At 41.2% G+C, this 23,766-nt stretch overlaps 1 protein-coding gene across 2 annotated transcripts in view; it reads right to left on the bottom strand.

Annotated features, from left to right (window-relative positions):
- The window catches only part of RSPO3 (R-spondin 3), an 87,894-nt gene extending 67,321 nt beyond the window's left edge, over positions 1–20,573 (bottom strand). For both annotated transcript variants that reach the window (XM_066248425.1, XM_066248426.1), the window contains exon 1: positions 19,907–20,573. In XM_066248425.1, the coding sequence (XP_066104522.1) occupies positions 19,907–20,003 (97 nt within the window). In that variant the 5' untranslated portion in view covers positions 20,004–20,573. The remainder of the gene's footprint in view (positions 1–19,906) is intronic.
- Positions 20,574–23,766: the final 3,193 nt, after the last annotated feature.

Below are 23,766 nucleotides of genomic sequence, written 5' to 3'. Positions count from 1 at the left end.
CATACAATAATTACAGACAATGAAATAAAATGGGAAAGTTGTTTTTCTTAACCATTTTACAAAATAATATAGCAATATGAGTCTCTTCTTTAAAATTATTTTTAGTTTATAAGGACTCCCAGGACAGCCATGGACTTAAAATTGTATTCTTAGATTTGAAAGCATTTTTGCTCAGTCTTTCAAACAGATTATCTGGCACCCTATGACTCCTATCTCCTAGCCCAGGGGTCTCAAACTCAACTCAGCATGTGGGCCGCAGAGCAAGATCACAGCCGTTCGGAGGGCCGCACTAGGTCTACAAAAGGCAACTGTTACGCAACACTTTTCTCACTGCAGTTGAAAACAAAAAAAAATCAGTACAACAAGCACAATCGTACATGCAGTTTACTCAGTGTCACAAAACGACCAGAAACTGTAGTTCGCATCACAACTGTGTTAACTAAGCTAATATCTAGCTAGGATGCTAGAGAAATGAAAAATACAAGTAGGCCCCTAGGCTTACTTAATTTTATCCAAAATATTTTGAACTTCGTGGATTAGTCTGCGGGCCGCACAAAATTGTTCAGCGGGCCGAATACGGCCCGCAGGCCGCAAGTTTGAGACCCCTGTCCTAGCCCATGTGATGGGGTCACACAAAGGTATGCAAATGGAAAAGGACCTTAAAGATCCACCAATTCACCTTGTCAGCCAGTAAGAATAACCTCATTTGAACAAAGATCTTGCCTACTTTACATGTCTTTCATGTCAAACCCAAAGAAACGGTACTAACAGAAGGAAATTCACAGGAGATAAACGGCATAGTGGCAATGCAGGAAAGGCCCTGGGTTTTTAGTAAACAAAGCAAACGTTTTCCCATAAGAAATGTGAGGCTGAGTTCTGCCACTTACTAGCTTTGTGATATTGTACAAGTCACTTAACATCTTTGAACTTTACGTATAAAATGGGAATGGTTAAACCTGTTCTGCCCAGTCCCTAAGAATATGGGGGGGGGGGGAATAAGCTGCATAAAATATTAATATGTTATTGTTAACAAAGGCATAGAGACTTAATCCACTCCGGGCCAGATTTGAGCCTAACCATTCTCAGGAATAAAATAAGGATTAATCTGATGAAAAACTGACATCTGAATTTGAGGATATGTAAAGCTGCTTTCTTTCCTTTAAATTGTGCCCTATCACACATGAGTCGTGTTAAAACTAGGGCAACAGGTTATAGTAACTTTATAAAATTTAGATCTCATGGAGGAAGGAAATAAAGAAACTGAAATAAATCTTCATCCAGTGAACAGATAATTTTCTTTGAAATGAGCATTAATTAAGTAAGAAATCAGATTCCCAGAGGATCCTCTTCTTTGGAATGTCAGTCCTTGCACCATCTATTTGCGGCGTGCTGTGTGGTGTTAAAGAATGAGTCGCTTCTACTTATCGCTCCACTGCAAAGTGACTTCAGTCAATAACTTCTCTGGCCTCTCTTTTTCCTCTAAAGCAGGCATCCCCAAACTATGGCCCGTGGGCCGCAATGCGGCCCCCTGAGGCCATTTATCCAGCCCCCACTGCACTTCTGGAAGGGACACCTCTTTCATTGGTGGTCAGTGAGAGGACCACTGTATGTGGCAGCCCTCCAATGGTCTGAGGGATAGTGAACTGGCCCCCTGTGTAAAAAGTTTGGAGACCCCTGCAAAGTAACATGAGCAGCTTGCACTGTATATATTCTATCTAAAAATCTTCCTAACTGTTAAAACATGTTGAACACCTAAATCACATGTGTTCTTTTTCTAATATCTTCTATTTCACTAAAGGGCACCATTTAGTTATTAAAGCCAGAAATCTAGAAGCTCTCCTCATTCCCATCTCCAACTACCCTTTCCCACGAATTCTACCTTTTTAATTAATGGAGCTCCCAACTTTCCATTTCCTGCCTGGACTATTGCTACCATTTAGCAATTATTGATTTTTTTTTTTTTAGGAATAATTATTATTAGGATTCTGCTTTAAAAACAGTTTAAAGGCTTCACATTGTATTTATCAAGTAACCACTTCTGTCAGTGGGCTTGTTTTGCTCTCTCACCCTCACTTTTTGTCTAAGGAGTCACTAGCAGTTCACTCTGTGCCACAGAAAAATAACTCTCTGTCATTTAAACCTCTCCTGGCATTCTCTTTTAACAGACTTATTAAAAGGAGAGTGCGGCCCTTGCTTGTGGCTAAGTGCATAGATCATCAGTCCAGTATATGGATGCCCCAGGTTCGATTTCCCGTCAGGGCACACAGGAGAAATAACCATCTGCTCCTCCACTCCTCTTGATCCCCCTTCTCTCCCCCTTCTCTCCCTCATCCCCTTCTGCAGTCAGTGACTTGATTGGTTCAAGTGGCCCTGGGCACTGAGGATGGCTGGTTTGGTCCAAGAGTCAGTCTCAGGTGCTAAAAATAGCTTGGTTGATTCAAGCATCATCTTCAGACAGGGTGGATCCCGGGTGGGGTGTATGCAGGAGTCTGCCTCACTAACTCCCCTCCTCTCACCTTAAAAAACAAAACAAATAAAAACAGCGGAGTATAATGGAGGAAGCTGTGCTTTAGGTCAGATGATCTGGTTCTGCCATTTTTGGCTATGTCATTTTGATCTATTCCTTAGTTGTTTTGAGCCTCAGTTTCATCATTTATAAAACAGTAATCAATATATCATGAGATTGTTGTAAGAGTTACATGAATTAACGCATAAAGTTTCCTTCTTTACTCAAAACCGTTTGAGTTAATAATAACATTCAGAAAGCAAACTGGATCATGTTATTGTCAAGACTGAAGTCTGGCAACTGACATCTTTAAAGCTATCAATTGATGTTAGAAAAGGTCATCAACAGATTTATGTGAGACATTCAAATAACTTGTTGATATGTGTTTGCCAGACTGGTGCTTCACATAGATCAGATTGTATATTCCATGTAGTGGTCAAGGGTTTACCATAAAAGATTGAAAAAATGACTCAGAGAAATAGGCACTCTTTTTAAACATAAAATATTTTAATATTTGTTTGGTGAAAGTAATTCCACTTAATGAACTAGTGTGGAAGTTCAACTATAGAAATCAGTCAATGTTCTGAAAATGGAAATTTGCTCAGCCAGACTATGCCACTCCATTACAAGCTTTACCTAACAATGCCAACTACGTTTATAGTGCGCATAGCTTACTTCCTATGATTGTCACAAACGTCATGCTAAATGATGACTCCTGTTCACTGGTTATAAATTTTCAGACAAGAAAATACTGAGAAGCCCAATAAATTCCAGTGTTTTCAGTTGATCTTCCTTCCACCTTCCTGTTTCATCCCCTTGCTGTCTAATAATCCTTGTTTGCCAGAGAAGAATCTGGATGTGCTTTAGACTCATTTGTAAACTAATTAATTTCAAGTTCTATTTAAACAAACCTTTAAAAATATTATTTAGTTTATAAAGAGCGTCTAATCTTAAGCCAAACATTATTTATGTGTTTAGGTTTTATTTCCTTAACAACTGTGACACTCTATAAGAGTAGTTTTCATGTGTGTTTTACTCACTTTTGTAATCCCAGCAAATACTAAATGTTTAATAAATGGCTGTTGAAGAAATAAATTTATGCTGTTTTAATTAGGGCTAAGTTTAATTTCAATTTTTCCCAAGACTTTTCCTCCAAAAGAACTTATTTTTTACTTGTTAGCTTTCTAAAAATATGGCATAAAACTCCATAAAAGTACAAAGAGAAATGTATGATTTTGACTTCAAGCCTTAACTCCACATTCCTGAAGTTTTGACAACTATCTAAGGTTAGAGCATGTAACAAGAAGGAAAGGGAAAAACTCTTTGATCTTACTGTTGGAGGACCTTCAAGATCAGTCTCCTGCTTACAGGTAAATGAAGATTGTAAATTCCATTTTCTAGTGGATGAAACTGAGTCACAGACTAAATGCTTTGTTTAAATCATACAGCAGAGTACTAATTAGAAATCAATCTACCTGTCCCTAACGTGGGGTTTCTCTAACTATAGTCCAAACTCACCAAGATCTAGATTCCAAGAAAGCAATTAGAAAGATGTTATTCTCCCGAGATGAATTTTATAAAATTTCCCTTTCAGTTCCCTTAAATCTCTTTGTATCATTTTCTTTGCTAAATTGTGAACAAATACAGGACTCAAGTGGGATTCAACTGGAGACTCAGCAGCGGATGATTGTTATTATATGTTTGAAGCAAAAGTAAAATCTCATTATAGATATTTTAACATCTTTTTTCTAAAAAGCTTTTCTACAGAAAAAAAAACCTTAAAGGAAAATAAAAATTCTTACTCCTGCGGAAGAGAAAAGAACTGCATATAACAATGAGAAATCTTAGTGACTTATAAATAAAGACACTGCATTAAAACTTATAACTTTGTATTTTAGTGTAGGCCTGAAATCATCAAAGGAAGGAGGAACCAGTAACTAAAGGATGTACACCTGTTGTAGTCAAGTATCATAGCAACCATTAATAGTGCAGAATTAATTTTAAATTCTGTGGGTAAATTCTCTAATCCTTTATAAATTACCTAGCTGTATAGTATAATCCCTTAGTATATAATGAGCATGTGTAAATGCCATGCAATCTGCAAGGCATAGAAGTGGAACACTGGTGAACTTCCGCCCCTTGAGGCTAGGGTACCTCCCTATTTTAACAAATGACATTTGATATGAGCACTAGAGCCCAACCATTATCTCTTTTAATAGTTCTGAATAATAATATAGAAACCGGATCTTATCTCTGACCTATATTCCCTCATTTGGTGGGAATATGGAGGAATAACTAAAACCTGTACTTGAACTGGCATAGTGATAAAAAGGTCTGGCATTGCCTCTCTCCATTTTTTAAACCATTAAATGCCAGAAACAAATTTTTGCTACTTTCAATTTAAATGAACTCATTTCCCCTACATTCTACGCACATTAAAACTTGTCATATCTGATGGAAAATGATTTGACTTTGGGTGATGGATATACAACACAATCGACTATTCAAATGATGTAGTGATGTTTACCTGAAATCTATGTACACTTGTTGATCAATGTCACCCTGTTAAATTTAATTTTCTAAATAATAAACAAACAAAACAAAACAAACAAAAAACACATAATCTCTATAATGGTAACTTAAAATAATATTTTGCAGCCCAGATCACATACAGTTCAATGTCATTCCTGTCTTGATTCTTTTTCCCTTAGTCTTTCCTGCAGTGTACAGTGTTGGAATCTCTGCATCAGATAGCATAAGGCCTGCTGTTGCAAACATTAATAAGATCTATCATTTATGAACAGTTACTTACACTTTGTTTAATCTCTAATGGAAGAATTTTTCTAAATATTTATACCAGAACAGTTGTCAGAATGAATCCTGCAAAATTGCTGGCATACTCCCAGGAGCAGGGGTTGGTGTGTGGGGGAGGAGAGATGCCTAGTCCCTGGTCATATCACTGTAAGCAGCCTTAGAATTTTAGGGAGTGGCTTGCTGGAATATCAAGGGTTTGCATTAACGGAAAGGTACTCCACGGTGCAGATCAGGGTGCTCATATGTCTATAATGGATCTGAACAGCCACTTTCATTTACTGTTCTTATAAAAATGACTCTCCATTTACCTTAGCTTTAAAGGCATTATTGAGGTTTCAGAGTCCCAGGAAAGAAATTGTTTCTGAGGAAAGAAAACTGTTCAAGAAGTGTGAATCAGCACCAGACTTATTCTGTGCAGCGGTCCTTGAGGTGCTTAATCTACAAAAATGACTTGTTCCTTCCATGAGCTGCTGGGTGAGAGAGAGCATGCAAGGGTTCAAGAGCAGAGGACTGAAACCTGCCAACATAAATTGCACAGAGTTTTAGAAATTAGCTCGGCTATCTGTGTTTGTTTTTTCTTTGGAAGAGTCTAAAATTACAACCGTTCAGTTCATCTGAGTCGTGGTTTAGAATTTGGGGAGTGGATAAGGAAGTGAGTTTGGGCTCTCAGAAGGGTGGAGAAAATATCTGCGCTGGAAAGCTCGGCAATTTTCATGTGAAATGTGTTATTTGATGAATGATTGCACTTCTGCCCCACAGCCTGTGATTTAAGTAGTTCGGTTAAAAAGCATTACATAAAGTTTTCTGGAATTGTAAACTCTCTGTGTATACTATGGGCAGTATATTAATTAAGTTCAGAGGCAACTAGTTTATAATGAATTCCTGCAATGTGAGGTGTCCACATGGGTGCTGAAAATAATTGCAGGAACCTGAAATGGTTTAGAGCACCCCTTCCTGAAACTTTCCTTTATTCTCTTAGAAATTAAAATTTGAGGTATGGGTATGTAGTGCTCACAAGTCTAAAACACACACAAATCAGGTCTGGGGCCTGGGCTCAGTGCTGAGTGTAACAGCATGTGTGATTCACTGTACTAGGACCCAGGATGCATCCACGTGGTCCTCGCTGCAAGTGCAACTGTCTTCTAAGAGAATCCCACTGATCTATGTGAAAAGCTTGAACAGACTAGAAAATTGGATGGATGTCTCAGAAATGTCCTATAGGGAAGAGAGACTGCCCCTTTTAAATGGTATTAATCTCTGTGGTAGGCACTAAGGGTTACCATTTTGAGTATGGCATGAAATGAGTAGGGGAATTGAGGCCAGAGGGGCTAAGGATACCACCTTTGGGCTTTATTTCTTGTTACCAAAAAGTAGGGAGGGTCCTTTTAGATTTTGATCAACAAATTGGTCATCAATTGGAAAACAAGACTGAATTCTGTAAGAAACAAATATTCAGCTACTCGTTTGGTGCAGCCAGGCAGTATTTGTCTATATATTTTATATCTCATGGCAGAAACCAGATGCGATAAAAAGGTGGTGATATAAGTAAACACAGGTAACAATTTTGTGATGAAATTTCCAAGAATTAACATTCTGCTATTCTTTGCTTATCTCATGATCAAATTCAAGACCAAAGAAAATCAAACATTTCCATTAGATTGGCAATATATTGACAGCGGGTCAAAATAACTCTTTGGTGTGCACAGAGCTCAAGGTCAAGATTTATTTACCAAATATGACCCAGAGATTGCCACTTGCCAGAGAAAGCTGGCCAGAAAATGAATCTGCCTGCCTGCCTGTCAGTGGATTTAAAATAAGCAGTATCACTTATTCACGTGTTTAAACAAAGAGAGCTAGTAGTCCAAGGCAGTGATTGTCAACCTTTTTCGTCTCGTGGCACACAGAACCTAATTACTCAAATTCTGAAGCACAACAAAAATATGTTGTTCATTGATCCGACAAAAAAAAAAGTTATAATTTTGATTCTTCACACTGAACAGCTATTGTTGCTTTGACTCTTGTCATATTTTTATTTGACAATCTAAGGGAAAAAGGATCAGTGTTCTTTACTAAATAGTCAGGTATTGCATGCTTAAAAATTTTTTGTGGCACACCGGTGTGTCATAGCACCCAGGATGAAAATCGCTGGTCTAAGGTTATAGGAGTACGGAAATGTACTGGAGTCATTCTGAGTCTTAAAGGATTGTGAAACTTACCACATTAAGAATATAATCAGTGGAAGCTCTGTCTCTTTGTGCCATAAAGATCCATCACTGAAGTGACAGAGTATCTTTTTTGGGTGTTTGAGTCAATGCTGATAGTTTTAAAGGTAAAATTTCATTTAGATTGTTAGATATATTCATACTCTTTGAATATTTGCCTGTAGAAAAGTTTAACACTTTTTCTAATTTCTAACATACTGAAAGTTTAAAATTAGAGCGCTGCTTAGTTATTGATCATTTCTACTTAGCTACTTACAGCACCATGGTTCAACATGGTTTTTTTTTTTTTAAATACAAGAAATCATAACTTTGTTCTGGCCTTCTCCTAGCTCTAGAGGTTTCAGAATTTCAGCCCTGGTAAATTATACTACTATTTTCTTATTTCCAAGGGTTACTTTAGTAATATTATATGTAAATTGACCTTAGGATGTTTACAAGAGTCCCTTCCCTTCCCTTTCCATGCTAATCAGACACCTCTTTCACAAAGACACAGACTGAATTCCTTGGGTTCTTTTTATCTGCTCAGGAAGGGAGGGGGAGAACTTGGAATGATGACAGCAGGAGGTCTGTATGTGTGTGTGTTTGTACTCATGCAGGCAGACAAGGTGGTTTATATGACGACGGTGACATGAACTGTGTCCAAATACCGGTGGCATATTTGCATTTCTTGCATGCTTAGGGTGAATAACTTACCAAGGGAAAAAAATTGGTGGAAAGCATTGTTTTCTGGTGGATTTTCTGCTCTCTATAACTCATGATTGTTTCCAATCCTTTGGGACAAGTAACTAGGTCTGACCACGGAGCAATGGCTCAAACGTGCTGTGATGACCCTCCTCCCAAGGAGCCTGGCTTTCCTCAATCTAATTACTTCTGGCAATTGTGGTTATTGGGATTTGGCCTAGTGACTCACTAGAACCCAAATTCTCCCAAGAAGCCCCCTTAACAAGCAAAATTAAGTCTGACAGGAAGTCCAGATTTCCACCTCACTATACACGGAGTTTCCCTTTGTGACAAGGTTTGAAAATCCTTCCTGGACTAGAAAAAAATAATAAACAAGATTTAATGAAGATAACCACCCGAAGAAGAGCACATTAAGAGAAAAATGAAAACAGTAAGTTCATGGATAAACAACCTACCACAAAACATAACCCATTAACATAGAATAAAAACCTATGCTATTTATAGTAGCTTTACTGATCACCAGTAGTCAATCTAAAGTTGGTCAACAATTATAGAAACTCTAAAAGAAAGGCATGCTTATTTCTTGTTATGCAGTTTTCTAACCTAAAAACAAAGAGGACTCAGGGACACTACAATCATCAGGTAAGGCATAAGAAATCTGCTTATTATTAAGTAGTTCAGTAAAACCTTTTTAGTATGGCTGATACCTCATCTTCTATCCCATTTACTGTCTCACTCAGCCATGGTACATAGAGTTCAGCAGTAAGCATACTCACCCCAGATTGCAGGTCCCCCAACGGTGTTCTTATTCTATGAGATCCATATCTGTTAAACTCACTATCATGTCCTTCTGTGTGCAAGTTACTGTCTTTTCTTAGACTATTTGGCTGCGACAGTTCTCTATCAGCTAGCTCTGTGCACTAGTCAGTGTCACAAATTTAACAATATTTTATTGATAAACAATGTTGGACTATCAAACTGCTTTACACTTTAAACAACTATCTGTTCAACTGACATGTATCTCCTCTTTTATTTATTTTTTTAGTGAAAGAGAGAGACAGACAAGGACAGACTGACAGGAAGGGGGAGAGATGAGAAGCCTCAACTTGTTGTGGAAATTTAGTTGTTTATTAATTACTTTCTCATATGTGCCTTGACCTGGGGGCTCCAGCTGAGCCAGTGATCCCTTGCTCAAGCCAGAAACGTTGGGTTTAATCTAGCAACCGTGGACTCATGTCTATGTTCCCACACTCAAGCTGGTGACCCCGCATTCAAGCTGGATGAGCCCGTGTTCAAGCCGGAGACCTCAGGGTTTTGAACCTGGGTCCTCTGCCTCCCAGGTTGATGCTCCATCCACTGCGCCGCTCCTGGTCAGACTGTATCTCCCTTCTTATCACAATCCTCACAAGTCTGTTTCATCTATCTAACCCTCATGAACTGGCACTGTTTTCCACAGTTGCTCAGCAGTAATAGTTATTCTTGAATTGAAGATCCAACAGTTGTTCTCATTCTTGGCTACCCACTAAAATCACCAGGACTACTTTTGAAAATATAGATGTCCAGGCTCCATCCCCAGAGATTGTTTCATTTGATTGAGGGTGGAGTCTGGTGTTGGTTTGCCCTTATTTATTTATTTACTATCTCCAGGTGATTTTAATTTGAAATGAGGGTTGAAAATCACCGTACCAAGGCCCATAAACCAAGAATTTGGAGTATAAATTACTATTAATGATCATGGTAAAAGTAATACAAACAACAGATTTTATGAAGTACCATAAAGATAACTTTTCTGGATAACAAAATCTAGCCAGTGAAATATCTATTGTGGTTGTAAATTACATAGAAAGATTTTGATATTTAACTGCAAAATTATAGACTTTGCCCACATCCTCATGCCTAAGTTAATCTTCTCTTGGACATGAACACCATGGATGGGAAGAATAATCTTAGAGCATTTCATATAAACTGTGCTGTTCTATTGCTTCTAATAAAAGATAACAACATTTTATGTTTAAAATCAATAGGGAAGAATGAAAGGAAAAAGTAATGAAAAGAGAAAGATGCGAGAGAGAATGCTAGAATACCAGAAGCAACTTCTATATTAAGTGTTTGAAAAAGACTTGTGCTTTGTTAAATGAGAAGGAAGAAATAATGAGCAAAGAGAGAGTAAGGGAAAGAAAAGATAAGGTGATATTTGAGAAAATGCTTCCATGATTGCCTCCAGTACCAATCCCAAGAGTTGAGGGGACAAGAAGTAATCAAGAGAGGACATGGGCACCTGACCAGGTGGTGGCGCGGTGCATAGAGCGTCGGACTGGGACGCAGAGGACCCAATTTTGAGACCCCGAGGTTACCAACTTGAACGTGAGCTCATCTGGTTTGAGCAAAGCTCACCAGCTTGGAACCAAGGTCGCTGGCTTGAGCAAGGGATCATTCAGTCTGCTGTAGCTCCACGGTCAAGGCACATATGAGAAAGCAATCAATGAGCAACCAAGGTGTCGCAACAAAAAACTGATGATTGATGCTTCTCATCTCTCTCTGATCCTGTCTGTCTGTCCCTATCTATCCCTCTCTCTGACTCTCATTCTGTCTCTGTAAAAAAAAAAAATAGAGAGAGGACATGGGCATTACAGTCAGATCAAGGCTGGAATCCCAGGTTGACTGGAGCATCTAACATGGGACTAGTGAGGAATAACTGAGATAATATTTGCAGAAACATCAAGTACAGGGTCTGGCACTCACAGATGACTAAAACACTGCAGCTATTTAAATAATAACCATTATCACAACACTCACTTCAAAAAGTAATTATAAATGTATATTAAGATAAAATGTGTAAATATTATAGTGGCTCTGAGAACTAAGAAGCTGTAGTTCACCCTGAAGCATGTATACACACACACTTTGGCACAACATTTTGTCTCTTTTTTTATAAGCAAAATGTCCCTGATACCACCTTTCCCTATATGAAAGCCATTGTCAAGATGACTGTGTTTGAATCTGTGAGGTCGCTTTGTATGAGAGAACATAATACTGAGAAACTAGCTGCTCTTTTTCTTACCAACTTATCAAGCATATGTTAAGAAAACAGTGTTCTAAAATAAGCAGCTCACAAATTCTGTTATTTTATATTGTGTGGTAGTGGTTTGTATCATGTGGTTATAAAATGGGGCTGCTTTACCACTTACTCTCAGGAATGTGCTTTGTATTGGGGTATAATTATAAATATGCTTACCAACTAGTTTTCTGAGGACAATTTTTGGGAGTGAATATAGTGCATTGCATTATTGTGTACTCATTTTAGAAATATGTTCTAAAGTAACTAAATCCAATCCCATGCTCATTGCCAGGGTCTCAGAAGAGAACCAAGAGGACAGACTAGAAAGTATAACCTGTTTCTGATACAGACTGTTCAAATTGAATAGGAGGAAAAAGAGAGGGCATAGGGTGGAGTTGTTATTAGGGCTGGACAATTATTCCATGGGGATGTGGCAGATGTAATCCACACACTGTATGAATAGACTGCATTATTTCCAGTTCCATTCCACCCTGGGATGCTCTTATTTTAAAGGAGGACACTTTGTAGAGAAATCTACTTGAAGGTAGACTGCCACCATCAGGAGTAGATGCTAAATCTAAATGGAATATTATAAAAAAATAATTTTCACATCTTAAGGAAACTTATTTTTCTTTACCATAAAGTTTTTAGAATCATGTATAATCTGTGGCAAAGTAATATAGTTCCACTAGTAATGACACTTCCAAGTATGGTCATCAATTCAAAGACTTGGCAAGTTGAAATTGCAGCTCACAATACCAGTGACCATTCTTATATACAGAGAGTACCATACATAAAAATAAGAAACCATAGTTGAGAATGATACATTAGACTCTTTAAAATAGACAAAGTACCTTAATGTAATTAATTGGTTTTTGATGCTACCATTAAGGGTGAGTGTCAGTGCCAGCACTGCAAACACTTTTAATAATAAACAAGACACCATGAGAATTTATCTCATGTGTCTAACTATCCCCTTCATGTGAGTGATTCCAAACTAACTTATCTCCAGACCCTGACAGTCTCTGAAACTCTTATTTGGAGTTACTAAATGTCCTACTGGCCCTCAAAGTAAAGATCACTCAAAAGCAAAAAAAGTTTCTCACCAAAGATGCTTCGGCTACCTTTCCATCTTTTAATCTCCATTGTTTTTCTTTTTTTCCAAGTAAAAAGGAGGAGAGAGAGAGACAAACTTTTGCATACGCCCCAATTTGGATTCACCCAACAACCCCTGCCTGGGGCCAATGCTCTGCCCTTCTGAGACCATGCTCACAGCCAAGATATTTTTAGCGTTTGAGGCGAGGCTTCATGGAACATCCTCAGCACCAGGAGCTGATGCCTTCGAACCAACTGAGCCATTGGTTGCAGGAGGAGAAGAAAGAAAGAGAAAGTGGAGGGGGAGGGGTGGAGAAGCAGATGGTTGCTTACATCTCAGCACAGGCTACTTCTGAAAACCTGCCATTGGAAGGGGAGTTCTGAGGCCTCTCTCAGGCTGTTGTTCCGAACCAGATCCCTGTGACTCTAAGCCCAAGAACAAGATGGACTTGCCAAAGACTGAGTACACTGACTGATGCTATGGCTAAGGTTTTCAGGCACTCGAAATTGTGAAAGATGGGAAATACAATAATTAATTCATTGTGTACTCTGATAAGTTATTTATTAATTCATCCTTCTGTGATGAATTTACTTATACTAAAGAAATACTTGAATTTGCTTTCATTCTTAATCTTTATCCATGGAACATAGTTGAATAAGACAACTAAGTTTAAGAGTGTCGAACTCCCTAGTCATGAATAACGTTCTTTATGTTTCCTTACCAAAAGGTGAAAAGTTGAAGAGGTTATAGGATCTAGATTTTTAACCAACCATCTCATTTTTCAGATGTGGAACTGCTGCTTAGTGTGGTAAAGGGACTTGACTGGCTTATCCAGACATTAGTAACAAGGCTGGATCTGGAACCCAGCCTTCAATTTTCAGTCAGTCTGCGTTTCCCAACATACACTGGGGATTCTCCCTCAGTGGCTTCTCAGGTCACAGCCTCTACCATGAACTTAAGATGTTCAAAATTATAAAGGTCAGGTGGAACCTTAATAAAGAAGAATTGTGAATACTGGATTAGATTTTTACATGAGGCATAAAGACAGTTAAAAGCTATAAAATAAGACATTTAATTGGGCAATCATACCCTTTAGTACTAGTTTTCTCTGAAAAGACTTTTAGAAGAATTTTAGTGTCAACAGATGGTAACTAGGTCCTTTGCCAAGATTACAAATAAGGGAGAAATGCTCTTATCAGATAAGAGGCACCTGTAACTATATTTTTAAAAACGAAAATTTTAAATTATTCAAAATTTTCACATATAAAAAGAATTCAGGTAATTTTCTTAAAAGGTTCATGTTGCTGAAACACCTTTGGAGCAGAAAACAGAATTACTTAGCACTCAATGGCACTTAGATGGCAAGCATTTTCCACACTACCATAATTCTTGAGAATGGAACATTTCATTCTTTTCAGTATTGTTGGATGAGTACTTTAATCAGAATGCCAGCAATATTCCTTATTTTATTTTATTTTTTAAATTTATTCATTTTAGAAAGGAGATAGAGAGGGAGAGGAGAGAGAGACAGAGAGAGAGAGAGAAGGGGGGAGGAGCAAGAAGCATCAACTCCCATATGTGCCTTGACCATGCAAGCCCAGGGTTTCGAACGGGCGACCTCAGCATTTCCAGGTCGACGCTTTATCCACTGTGCCATCACAGGTCAGGCGCCAGTAATATTCCTTAATGGAAAGATATGATGGACAGAATTAAATAAATAGAAAAAATGGGCCGCATCTCCTACAGATGTATATTTCTTATGTTATACAGTTTTGTTAAGGTATAATTGTAAAGCCTTTCAAATTTACCTGATTGTTCATCAGATGGTAGATTTTAATATGACCCAAGCATTTTAAACCTTAAGAAAAAATTACAAAATTCTACATTATTTTTCAAAATCAAAAGCAAGGCAAAATATTCTATATGGTTTATGATTCAACACTTTTTCAAATGATCACTCTGAAAAGAATGTCAGTGTACAATGTACTTTTCAGAGAAAAAATAGCCCTAACCAAGTAAAACATAATTTCAACACACTGTCTCGCATGATCCTTACCATGCTCTCAGAACTGAATGATGTTTTCCTAACGGTAACCAAAGTTGATTCTTACATTTCATGAAACATAATACCCACTCTGATGGCATTTCAAAAATTTACTACTCAGAAAATGATTTTGGGGTAGGGGGTGAGGAGACTGAACAGTGAGGAAGTGGGAAGAGAGGTTAGTACAATGTCCTAACTCCACATAATATTCTATCAACATTACATAGAATTAAAAAAATATTGCATTAAAATGATAAGCTATTTAATTTAAAAATATTTTAGACATTTAGTAGCAATCTGAAGATCTCTCCATTCATATTAAAGTAGTCTAAAATGATCAGATGACTAATAAACTTGTTTTGTAGTAGTATGACAGGGTCTCCTCATAATAACTTGAAAACTAAATTTAACTATATGTTGTAATCTCCAGCCATAGCTTTCTAGGGACCTATTTGTAGAGTATTAAATGCAAGGGAAATATTTAATGGAGAAACGAGTTAGCAGAACTTATCTACTTAAAAATTAAAATACTGTTCATATTTCATGCTTTAAGTAATACTGAAATGATGGCATTAAATCAATTTCATACTTATTCTTATATTCTCCATTAATTTATATAGAATAACTTAGGACTAAAAAGACAATATTTAAAAATTATCATTGTTAATTTTCTTGATAAAAATCCTTCTATTGACATCTAAAAGAATTAAAATAGTATAACAAAGCTTTATTTTATAAGAAACAACTCTGATAGTTTTATGGTGACTAAATTAGAATTCATAAAAATAAATATCTTTTGTATATATATATATTTAGATGTTCCCATTACTGTCTAAGAGTTTGAATTTGTGGCTTTGATTTTATACAGATATTACAGGATATGTTGCAAAATATACTTTCTCCAGAAAATTTTACTCATATCTGACTCTATTATATTTCTCTCAAAAACAGGATAGATTGGTAACAAAAATAGATAGATGAGTAAATGCATTGTAGCCAATATCCAAACTATAAATTAATTCAAAATAATATTAGAAAAATTCAAGCCATGGCTGGTTGGCTCAGCAGTAGAGCACTGACCCGGCATGTGGAAGTCCTGGTTTCGATTCCCAGTCAGGGCACACAGTTGAAGCAACTATCTGCTTCTCCACTCCTCTCTTTTCTCTCTTCCTCTTCTGCAGCCATGACTCAAAAAGTTCAAGTAAGTTGGCCCCAGTGGCTGAAGATGGTTCCATGGCCTCACCTCAAGCACTAAAATAGCTTGGTTGCCAAGCAATGGAGCAGTGGCTCCAAATGAGAAGTGCATTGTCCTGTAAGGTATTTGCTGGTTAAATCCCAGTCAGGGCGCATGTGGGAGTCTGTCTGCCTCCCTGCCACTCACTTAAAAAAAAATGCATAGCAGAATGAAAGTTTTTTCCACCTTATTATTAAATTGTTATTTTTCAAGATTAGAGAACAAACATCAGAATCTCAAAGAATGGCTCAACATCTGAAACAATGTCATAAGCAATAACCAGTATATTGCAATAAATTATTTTTATTTTATTACCATTAAATTATTTCATTTGTATTCTTACTCTTTTATCTCAAATATCTTTATGAAAAATTTAAAAGTTTTGGAGATTGTGCAATGGGTATTTTGTAATTATTATGTATACAATGGCTTTTCAAATCTTGCTTTTATTTGCAATCTAAAAATTAAAATTCAATTTGTACATAACATCAAAGAAAAGGTATACCACAATGTCAACTGATGTTTCTAACAATAGTATCTGGCATAATATGGCCCTGCAATTTCTTCTGAATAATCAATAATATTCTATAATAAGGTTCACTATCATTATTGAGAATGTAATTTTTTGTCATTGGTCATTAATGTATAGTACATAGAAATATCATTTAAAAAATTTCCAGTTAACCAGAAGAGCTTATTCTCCAAACATAGATAAATTATGGCTTAGAGATCATAATATCTATTACTTAACACACCTGCATGAGTTAGTGCATAGTATAAATAGCAGGAGACGAGTCTTACTTACTAGCTGTATGGCTTTGTATAGGTTACTTAGCCTCTGTTTCTTGGGTTCATTCTCTGTAAAATGGGAATGTTAATGGCCTGCCTCTTTAGCTCAAGTGGCTATTTAGGGGCCTAAATGAATAATTCAAATGAAAACGTGGTGCGATAGTAAGTTATTGTGGTTTTATTACTATAGCAAATTTAAGCATTAATTTTATTAGCAGATAACCTGGAATTCAGAAGCTGACTTTAACAAGTTGCAAAGGCTGAGCTGAATTAATTAGAAGCTGGGTTCCAGGTTCTTGACTTAGTATCCAGTACTTGAATCTAAGGCTTACCTCTGAAAACATTGCTTAATGGGAATATTTAAATAATGATTCCATTTCATTTTTATCATGAATAAATTCAATTTAGTCATCCCTAGGAACTGAATATTAATCCAAATAGGTAAAAGTTATTGTGCATCTACTCATCTCTCTCTCTCTCTTTCTCTCCATATATATATATATATATATATATATATATATATATATATGATATACATAGGCTGGAAGAGTGACATATATATATAAAGTTTTGTTTAAATGTTTCTTTTATAAGAGGAAACAAGATAATCAGTTTGCAATAACATAGAGAAAAAGGTTTAGCCGTTGTTTCAGGGAAACAGGAGAATACCTAATATGGCTTTATATGTCATACCTGAGGATTTGCCGTAGTTCCTTAAACTTGAGAATGTTTAGCACTACAAGTAAACATCTTCTTTTGCAAGACACTTTCTACTAAAGTATTCAAAAGGCTACTACTAAGTTCTTATACCCCAATTTTCTATCTCTCATATTGTTAAGATTTTAATAGTCTAAGAAAGTGGAGCTATTTAACTACATGCTAGAAGGGATACTCTAAAATATTCACTTTAGTTATCTCTTCGAAAAACAGGAAAGACCACTTCTTTCTAGAATATTTCTGACTTATTATTTTATTTTTCATTAAGAAAATTTCTAGTCCTTATTTGAAAAAAAATCTCTATATGTTTTTTCAGAGATTTCCAGTGAAATTATTAGGTACACATGCAATTTGGCCTTTAGTTTTTGGACATTCAACAAAGATTTCTCCTTACCCTCCCACCCCTTCCCCATTCTCCAAAAAACCATAATGCACCTGCCAAGAGGGCCTGGCGTGTCTCCTCGGAGGACACAAGGGGTCGCCACTCGCCCAGGATTGCACCAGCAGACCCAGCCGCTAATCCAGACTCAAGTGCGAAGGAGCCAGGAGTGTCGCCCGCTACGGGAGCTCTCTCCCAGTCCCACTCCCACAAAATAACTGGAATTTCAATCCAGTTCCACCCACTCCTTCTCTCACCCGCGCTACACAACCAGAGGGCGCCTTTGACTTGGCCTTGAGACGATTGATTAAGGCAGGTCGAAAAGCAGTTCTACTTTTGACTCTGCGACTAGGTCCCATCCCAGGGGTGCACGATCCCGCAGCTCCCCCCCCCCCCGGCCTTGGGTCACCCTCAGCAGACAGCTGCTGCCCCCCCCCCCCGCTGGCTTCGCTGAGGGAGGTGGGAGCGAATGGGTGGCCGGCTTTCTTCCCTCTGTCCTTCAGGAAAAGGGGCACCAAAACTTCATTCGGAGACACTGAAAACACTGCCACCGAGGTCCCTGTGCCGCCCGGCAGGAGTGTGGTTTCTCGCCCTGTGCGCTCTCAGCGGGGTGAGGGAGGACGAGGACTAGGGGCGCTGGGTGGGCACCAGCCGGAGGAGCGCTGGCCACAGGAGGCCGTGCCCGTGCCCGCCTCCCTCTCCCCACGGATCTGCGATTCAATTCCTCGGCAGGACTCCGCCAGAAGAGGCGGGGGCTGCCAGGCGTGAGCTCCAGGCTTGAGTGAAAGGATGATTGGGAGTTACGAAGAGTACAAAAGCTTCCGAGGCCAAGAATAATAAATCGGATGCCCTGACATGTTTAGCTCTGGTCCTCCTACCCCCCTGCTACGCGATCCGAGAGGCGGGGAGTCTGGGCCGGAGCCCCCGGCTCTCCAGCCCAGCCGCGTTTTTAAAAGGCAATTTTCAGGTGAATCGAACCTGGTCTGCCCGAGGCCAGGGCACAGGGGTGGCTTGCAGGGTGCCCTCACGTGCAGGGGCAAGGCAGAGACCAACCGCTGCGGAGAGCGATGAGCAAACCTCCACCTCACACAAGCCTGTGTTGGGTCCTCCGCGTGGCATCCGCGACTGCGGCGAGGGGCCGGGAGGGCTTCTCACCTGGGACCCAGAGCCGTCAACTCTGTTTGGCTCCCCGGCCCAGGAGGTCTGAGAGGCTGAGTCAGTAGCATCATCCTGTGCGCCACCAGGAACTCCGGGAGGTCTCTCCCTCCTTCTCCCCAGCAGCGTACCCCCCACCCCCCACTAACGCGAGGGTCGCCCCGACTCTGCTATTTGAGAAGGGACTGCCACCGAGGGCACAGAGTTCAGGGCGGCCTGTGCGCCGGGGCACCTCGAAGCCTGGAGAGGTGACATTCTCGCGTCTGTCCCCTCATCTCGGGAAGACACTGCCTTTCACTTAGACCAACCTGGATTGAGGGTGCTCTGGGATGCTTGTTTCATCCCAGCAAGGACACTGTTTTAAGAAGCTTTCTCAAAGCCAAGCTTCCAAATAACAGGAGTCAGAGCTCGAGGCTTTAGGGGGCACCCCACCCTCGGTAGTTGTCTGCCCCCAGGGACCCACTTGAAAGGGCCTGAGATGATAAACGCGCTCAGGTGTGAAAGGCAAGGTTGTAACTGGAAACCGGACTCTCAGCGGCCGTTTCCGAGATCCTCACAGCCCCGACTGGGACGGAGAGCGGCTCTGAAGTGCGCAGACAGGCGCACCCTGAGCGCCTCTCCAGCCTCCGGCTCCACCCGCGCGCGTGGAGGGGGGAAGCGGCTGCGCAGCGCAGGCTCTCGCTCGCTCGTTCCCTGGCTTCCCCACAGGATATTAGCTGCCCTGCGGCTCTTCGCTGCAGATCGCCACGCGAGGGCCCAGCCAAGTCTCTCCACGAGAGATGGCCATGCGAGTGGCGGGTGCCCCCGTGAGCGCGCCTCCTCTGGCGTTTCTTCAGGGGTCAGGGGCATCCCTAGGGTTCGAGACCCCCATCGGAGTCTCGAAAGTAAAGCATAAATTCTTAGCGCTCTGCAAACGAAAGACCCGAACTGTTCTGCAAACCTTAAGTCCTAAGGGGGCGGGAGACACCTTAGCGCCTGATCAGCTCGACTCTGGCACCCGCGTGTTTGCGGGGAACAGAGGGATGTGCCGAGGAAGGCGTGAGAGACACGGTCAATCCTGGAACCTAAACTGTTACCTCCTACGGAGGCGTGGGATGCAGGGCGGGAGGGCCATGCAGTTGGGATCCCATACCGCTTGGGCTACGCAACGATCAATGGGACAGGTGAACGCGGCGGGAGGGAGCAAATGCATAAAAAAACCCTGCACTTACTTCTTCGCTGGCGCCTTCCCCGGGAGGCGTTTTGGCTGCCGATGTATTCCATAAAGTTCAAAATGATAAAAAACCAAGAAATCAGTCGCAAGTGCATAGTAACCCAGTAATGTTTCCCTTCCTTTTCTCCTTTTTCTTTTGATGGTTAATTATATTGAATGTTTTAGAAAATATATGTAGGTGTTAGGCGTATAGAGAGAAAGCCAGGGAGAAGAACCCAGGCAGCGGAAAACTTCTCCACTCAGATCCGATGGGCGTGCTGGGATGGCAAACGAAGCGGGTCGGGTGGAGAGGGAAACCAACTATTGTACTTTCAAATTGTCCGAGCCCTGAACTGCGTCGGCTCCGCAAGGGTGGCTGTCAACGCCGCGAGCGAGAGTTCCCGGAGCAGCGAGCGGCCTCGCCGGGGCGGCCGCAGGTAGCATGGTGCGTGGCGGCAGCGGCGGTGGCGGCGGCCGCGAGCGGGATCCGGGCGGGCTGGCGGCGGTGGTGGCGGCCCCTGGGGCTCAGAGGCGGCGGAGGCTGCGGCGGCCGCAGAGGCAGAGGCCCCGGGAGCAGAGAGAAGCGGGCGCCGTCTGCACCGCGGCCATGGCCAAGGGGCGGTGGAGAGACCCCGAACTGCTGCTGCCTTTCTTGAGCAGGAGCCGCTCGGGTCGGACTGGGCTGCCAGGAGAACCCCAGAGGGGCGGAGGGAGGGAGGGAGGGAGGGAGGGAGGGAGGGAGGGAGGAGGGAGCGCAGGGAAGACGGGGCGAGCGAGGGGGAGGGGGAGGGCTGCGGGGGGCGGGGGGAGCTCGGGGGCGGGGAAGGAAACTGCCGGAGCAACAACCCCGAGCGACCTCAATAACTTTCAATTTCAAGAGGGAAAGAGGGAGCTGGAAAAGTACAGGCGTTGCGATTTGGCAGCGGGACGGGAAGAGGCGCCTAAGGGGTCCCGGGTCTGCGGCGGGAGCATCTCTGGATCCTGCAAAGACGGCGGGAGAACAGGAGCCGGGAAGGGGGGGGGGGGTAGTTGCGGAGCAGAGCCCTCCAAACCGCAGCTTTCTCAGGGGGAGGTGGGCGTCCTCGGCCTGGGAGTGTTGAGACCGAAGCTCCTGCAGGCTCGAGAGCCCCGCGCCCTACTTCCGAGTCCCCCTGGTCTCCGCGGTCTCGGGCTGGGCGCGCTCCGCTCTCGCGGGCCGAGCGCTCGGCATCCCCGTCCGCACCCCCAGCGCCGCCGCGCAACGACCGACCTCTGGGCAGCTAGCCCCTTGACAGCTTGGCAGACTGCTGGAGGGTTTCTGGCTGCGGACAACTTCTCAGATTTTTTTTTTCTTTTTCCTCTTCTTCTCTCTCTTTTTTGAGCCTCACCTCCGTTACTTTTTTCTTTCTTTCTTTCTTTCTTTCTTTCTTTCTTTCTTTCTTTCTTTCTTTCTTTCTTTCTTTCTTTCTTTCTTTCTTTCTTTCTTTCTTTCAGTAAAAGTAGCTGCAGTGAGGCGCAGGGCGGGTGGTCTGGAGGAAGCTCAGTGGCCGCCTGCGGTTAGCTCGTCAGCGGCTTACCTGCCGGGAGGTGGTAGGACCCAGAGGTGTGTGTGCGCTCAAGACCTTCCCTTTGGAAATGCAATTAAGCTGCGGCTTTCTTCAACACTGAGCCCGGCTGCGGCCCTGGAAGATTCCTCCTCCCCTCCGGCAGTTCCCTCGCTCTCCCTCATTCTCCGTCTCCTAAATCTTGTTGTGCAATTTGGTTTCTCATCTGGGAGACTGGGAATGACACTTGAAAAAATTTTCCCTGTCTTGTGGGAGAATAGGGTCTCTCTACTACTTCCTTCTGTTCCCAGCGCAGGTAGGGGGCCCAGGGCAGCGGAAACTAAGGTTCCTTGGTCCACCCAGGGGTGGGAGAACCGAGGGCCAGCATTTCTGAGTGGTGTACATCCTGGCCGTAAGCTTCCCATGTCCTTCCTTTTAATAGCACAAGTCGACGAGCTTCCAGTAGTTGCTGTCTTAAGAAGTATTTAGTTGAAAATCACAAGCCCCCAAGGTGATTTTAATACAGACCTGTCCTTTGGGAATATCTGCAGGACCACATTGTGCAGTATTAGTTTTACACAGCCCCAGGCTGCTGGGAGGTCACTTTGGAAAAGGCCCTGGTTCATAGACACCTTGTTAATTCTTATGCTTAAATAATTTAGGTTGGGGGAAAGCAAGTAAGACACGTATTCCTTTCTCTTTCCTCCATTTGTAACCCCTATTACTGGGTTGCCTTCAATTTACGTGTTGATAAATGAGAGGAGGAAAAAAAAAAGGTTATTGCCCCTACCCACCCTATTTTGTCAGCTTGCAATGCTTCAAATTGTTGTGTGCCTCTGAGGTCTTCCATGGAGGAGCTATACTACATCCCAGAAGTGAGGACTGGGGGGATAAAAAGGCCTGGATGCAAAAGGAAAGGAACATAAAATAAGAATTCTTGCCAAGGTGCTAAAAATTAGAATCCAAAAGACTGGCCTTTTCTGGTAATTCCTTAAATATCATTTATTACTTTGCACACCTGTACTGGAATTTCAAAGGTAGGAATAGTCTCGTTAGATTATATATTATGAGGAAGACAACAAGCACAACAATCCCATCATGATTATGATTTCTGGTTTATTTTTAAAGAATCCTCATTTGAGTATTTCTCTTTCTGGGGTAGAACTCTATTTTCTGTGCATCACACACACAAGCACAAACACTCTCCTTCTTACTATCCTTTTTTTAATCTGTTGCATAATGTTCAATTGCAAATGACTGAGTTTATCACTTTAAACCAGAAAAGTTTCAAACAGCAGGACAATTCCAATAGTGGCTATCCAAAAAAGAAGCAACTTTATTTTTCTATGCCGATTACAGTCAGCTTTGCTTTCCTTCTCACTTAATACCTCAGATCCTGAATATCTGCACCATAAAATGTGGGGGGTTTAAAGGCTGTGGGAGGCTCCCTTTGAAAAGGACTCCAGAGAAGGCCATTCTAATCCAGGATACTTGAACCGGATGGGATGAGATTGCAAAGGGGATGTAAAAAAAGCAATTTGGTGAACAACTTCAAGGAAATAAACACGAAGAAAGACATTTACTTTTCTCTGTGTGCTCTGCAGACATATGTTAGCTTGGATGAGAATGGGAATGACAGTGTAAATAAATAAACAAACAAAGTGAGAGGCTGTAGTTCTTGAGCCATCCCAGAAAAGAAGTACTAGATGTAGTGGGCAGGAAAGGTTTGTCAAGGAATAAGTGCTGTTCTGAGGAAACATAAGGAAAACATTAAATAAACGGCGAGTGTATTCTTTCTCTCTTGACGCTATGCTTTAGAACTTTTTCCTGATCCATGTTACCGTACTATTAAATGCGTGTTTACTTGCCTGGCTGAGTCTTACATTCCCTCAACTGTCCGAGCAGCTTATGCAAAGCATGCCATGGCTTATTTTGTGCAACACAGTACCCCACCCCCTCCATTTTTTTTTTTTTTTAAATCAAGAAAGCAACACTCACAGAAGCCTGTGACTGCCAATGATTTCCAGGGCCCAAGCCTAAAGCAAGTTAAAAACCATAGGCTCCGTATAGAAGTCAACATTTGTTTACTTTTCTCCACAAAACATTCAAGTACCAGGGAGTTTGGATAACCAAGAGTTTCAGAGAACTGAGCCAGAAGAATAGCATAGTTTTGGACAAAGAAAGTGGATTAAACACATCCAGAGTAGTTAGTGCAACTTCTCATCTCTCCTTTACCACCTCCCCCACCAGGGAGTGACAACAGTAACAAGTTATTTTTGTCCATTGCAGCAGTGGCACTTTAAGAAGAGAAAATGATTGTCATATTGTTGAATCCATACTGCAAATATGCGAAAGG

Source organism: Saccopteryx bilineata, chromosome 12, assembly GCF_036850765.1.
Source record: "Saccopteryx bilineata isolate mSacBil1 chromosome 12, mSacBil1_pri_phased_curated, whole genome shotgun sequence".
In the NCBI taxonomy this organism is placed as follows: domain Eukaryota; kingdom Metazoa; phylum Chordata; class Mammalia; order Chiroptera; family Emballonuridae; genus Saccopteryx; species Saccopteryx bilineata.
The sequence above is the reverse complement of the archived record's forward strand: the minus strand, read 5'-3'. Positions and strand labels throughout refer to the sequence as shown.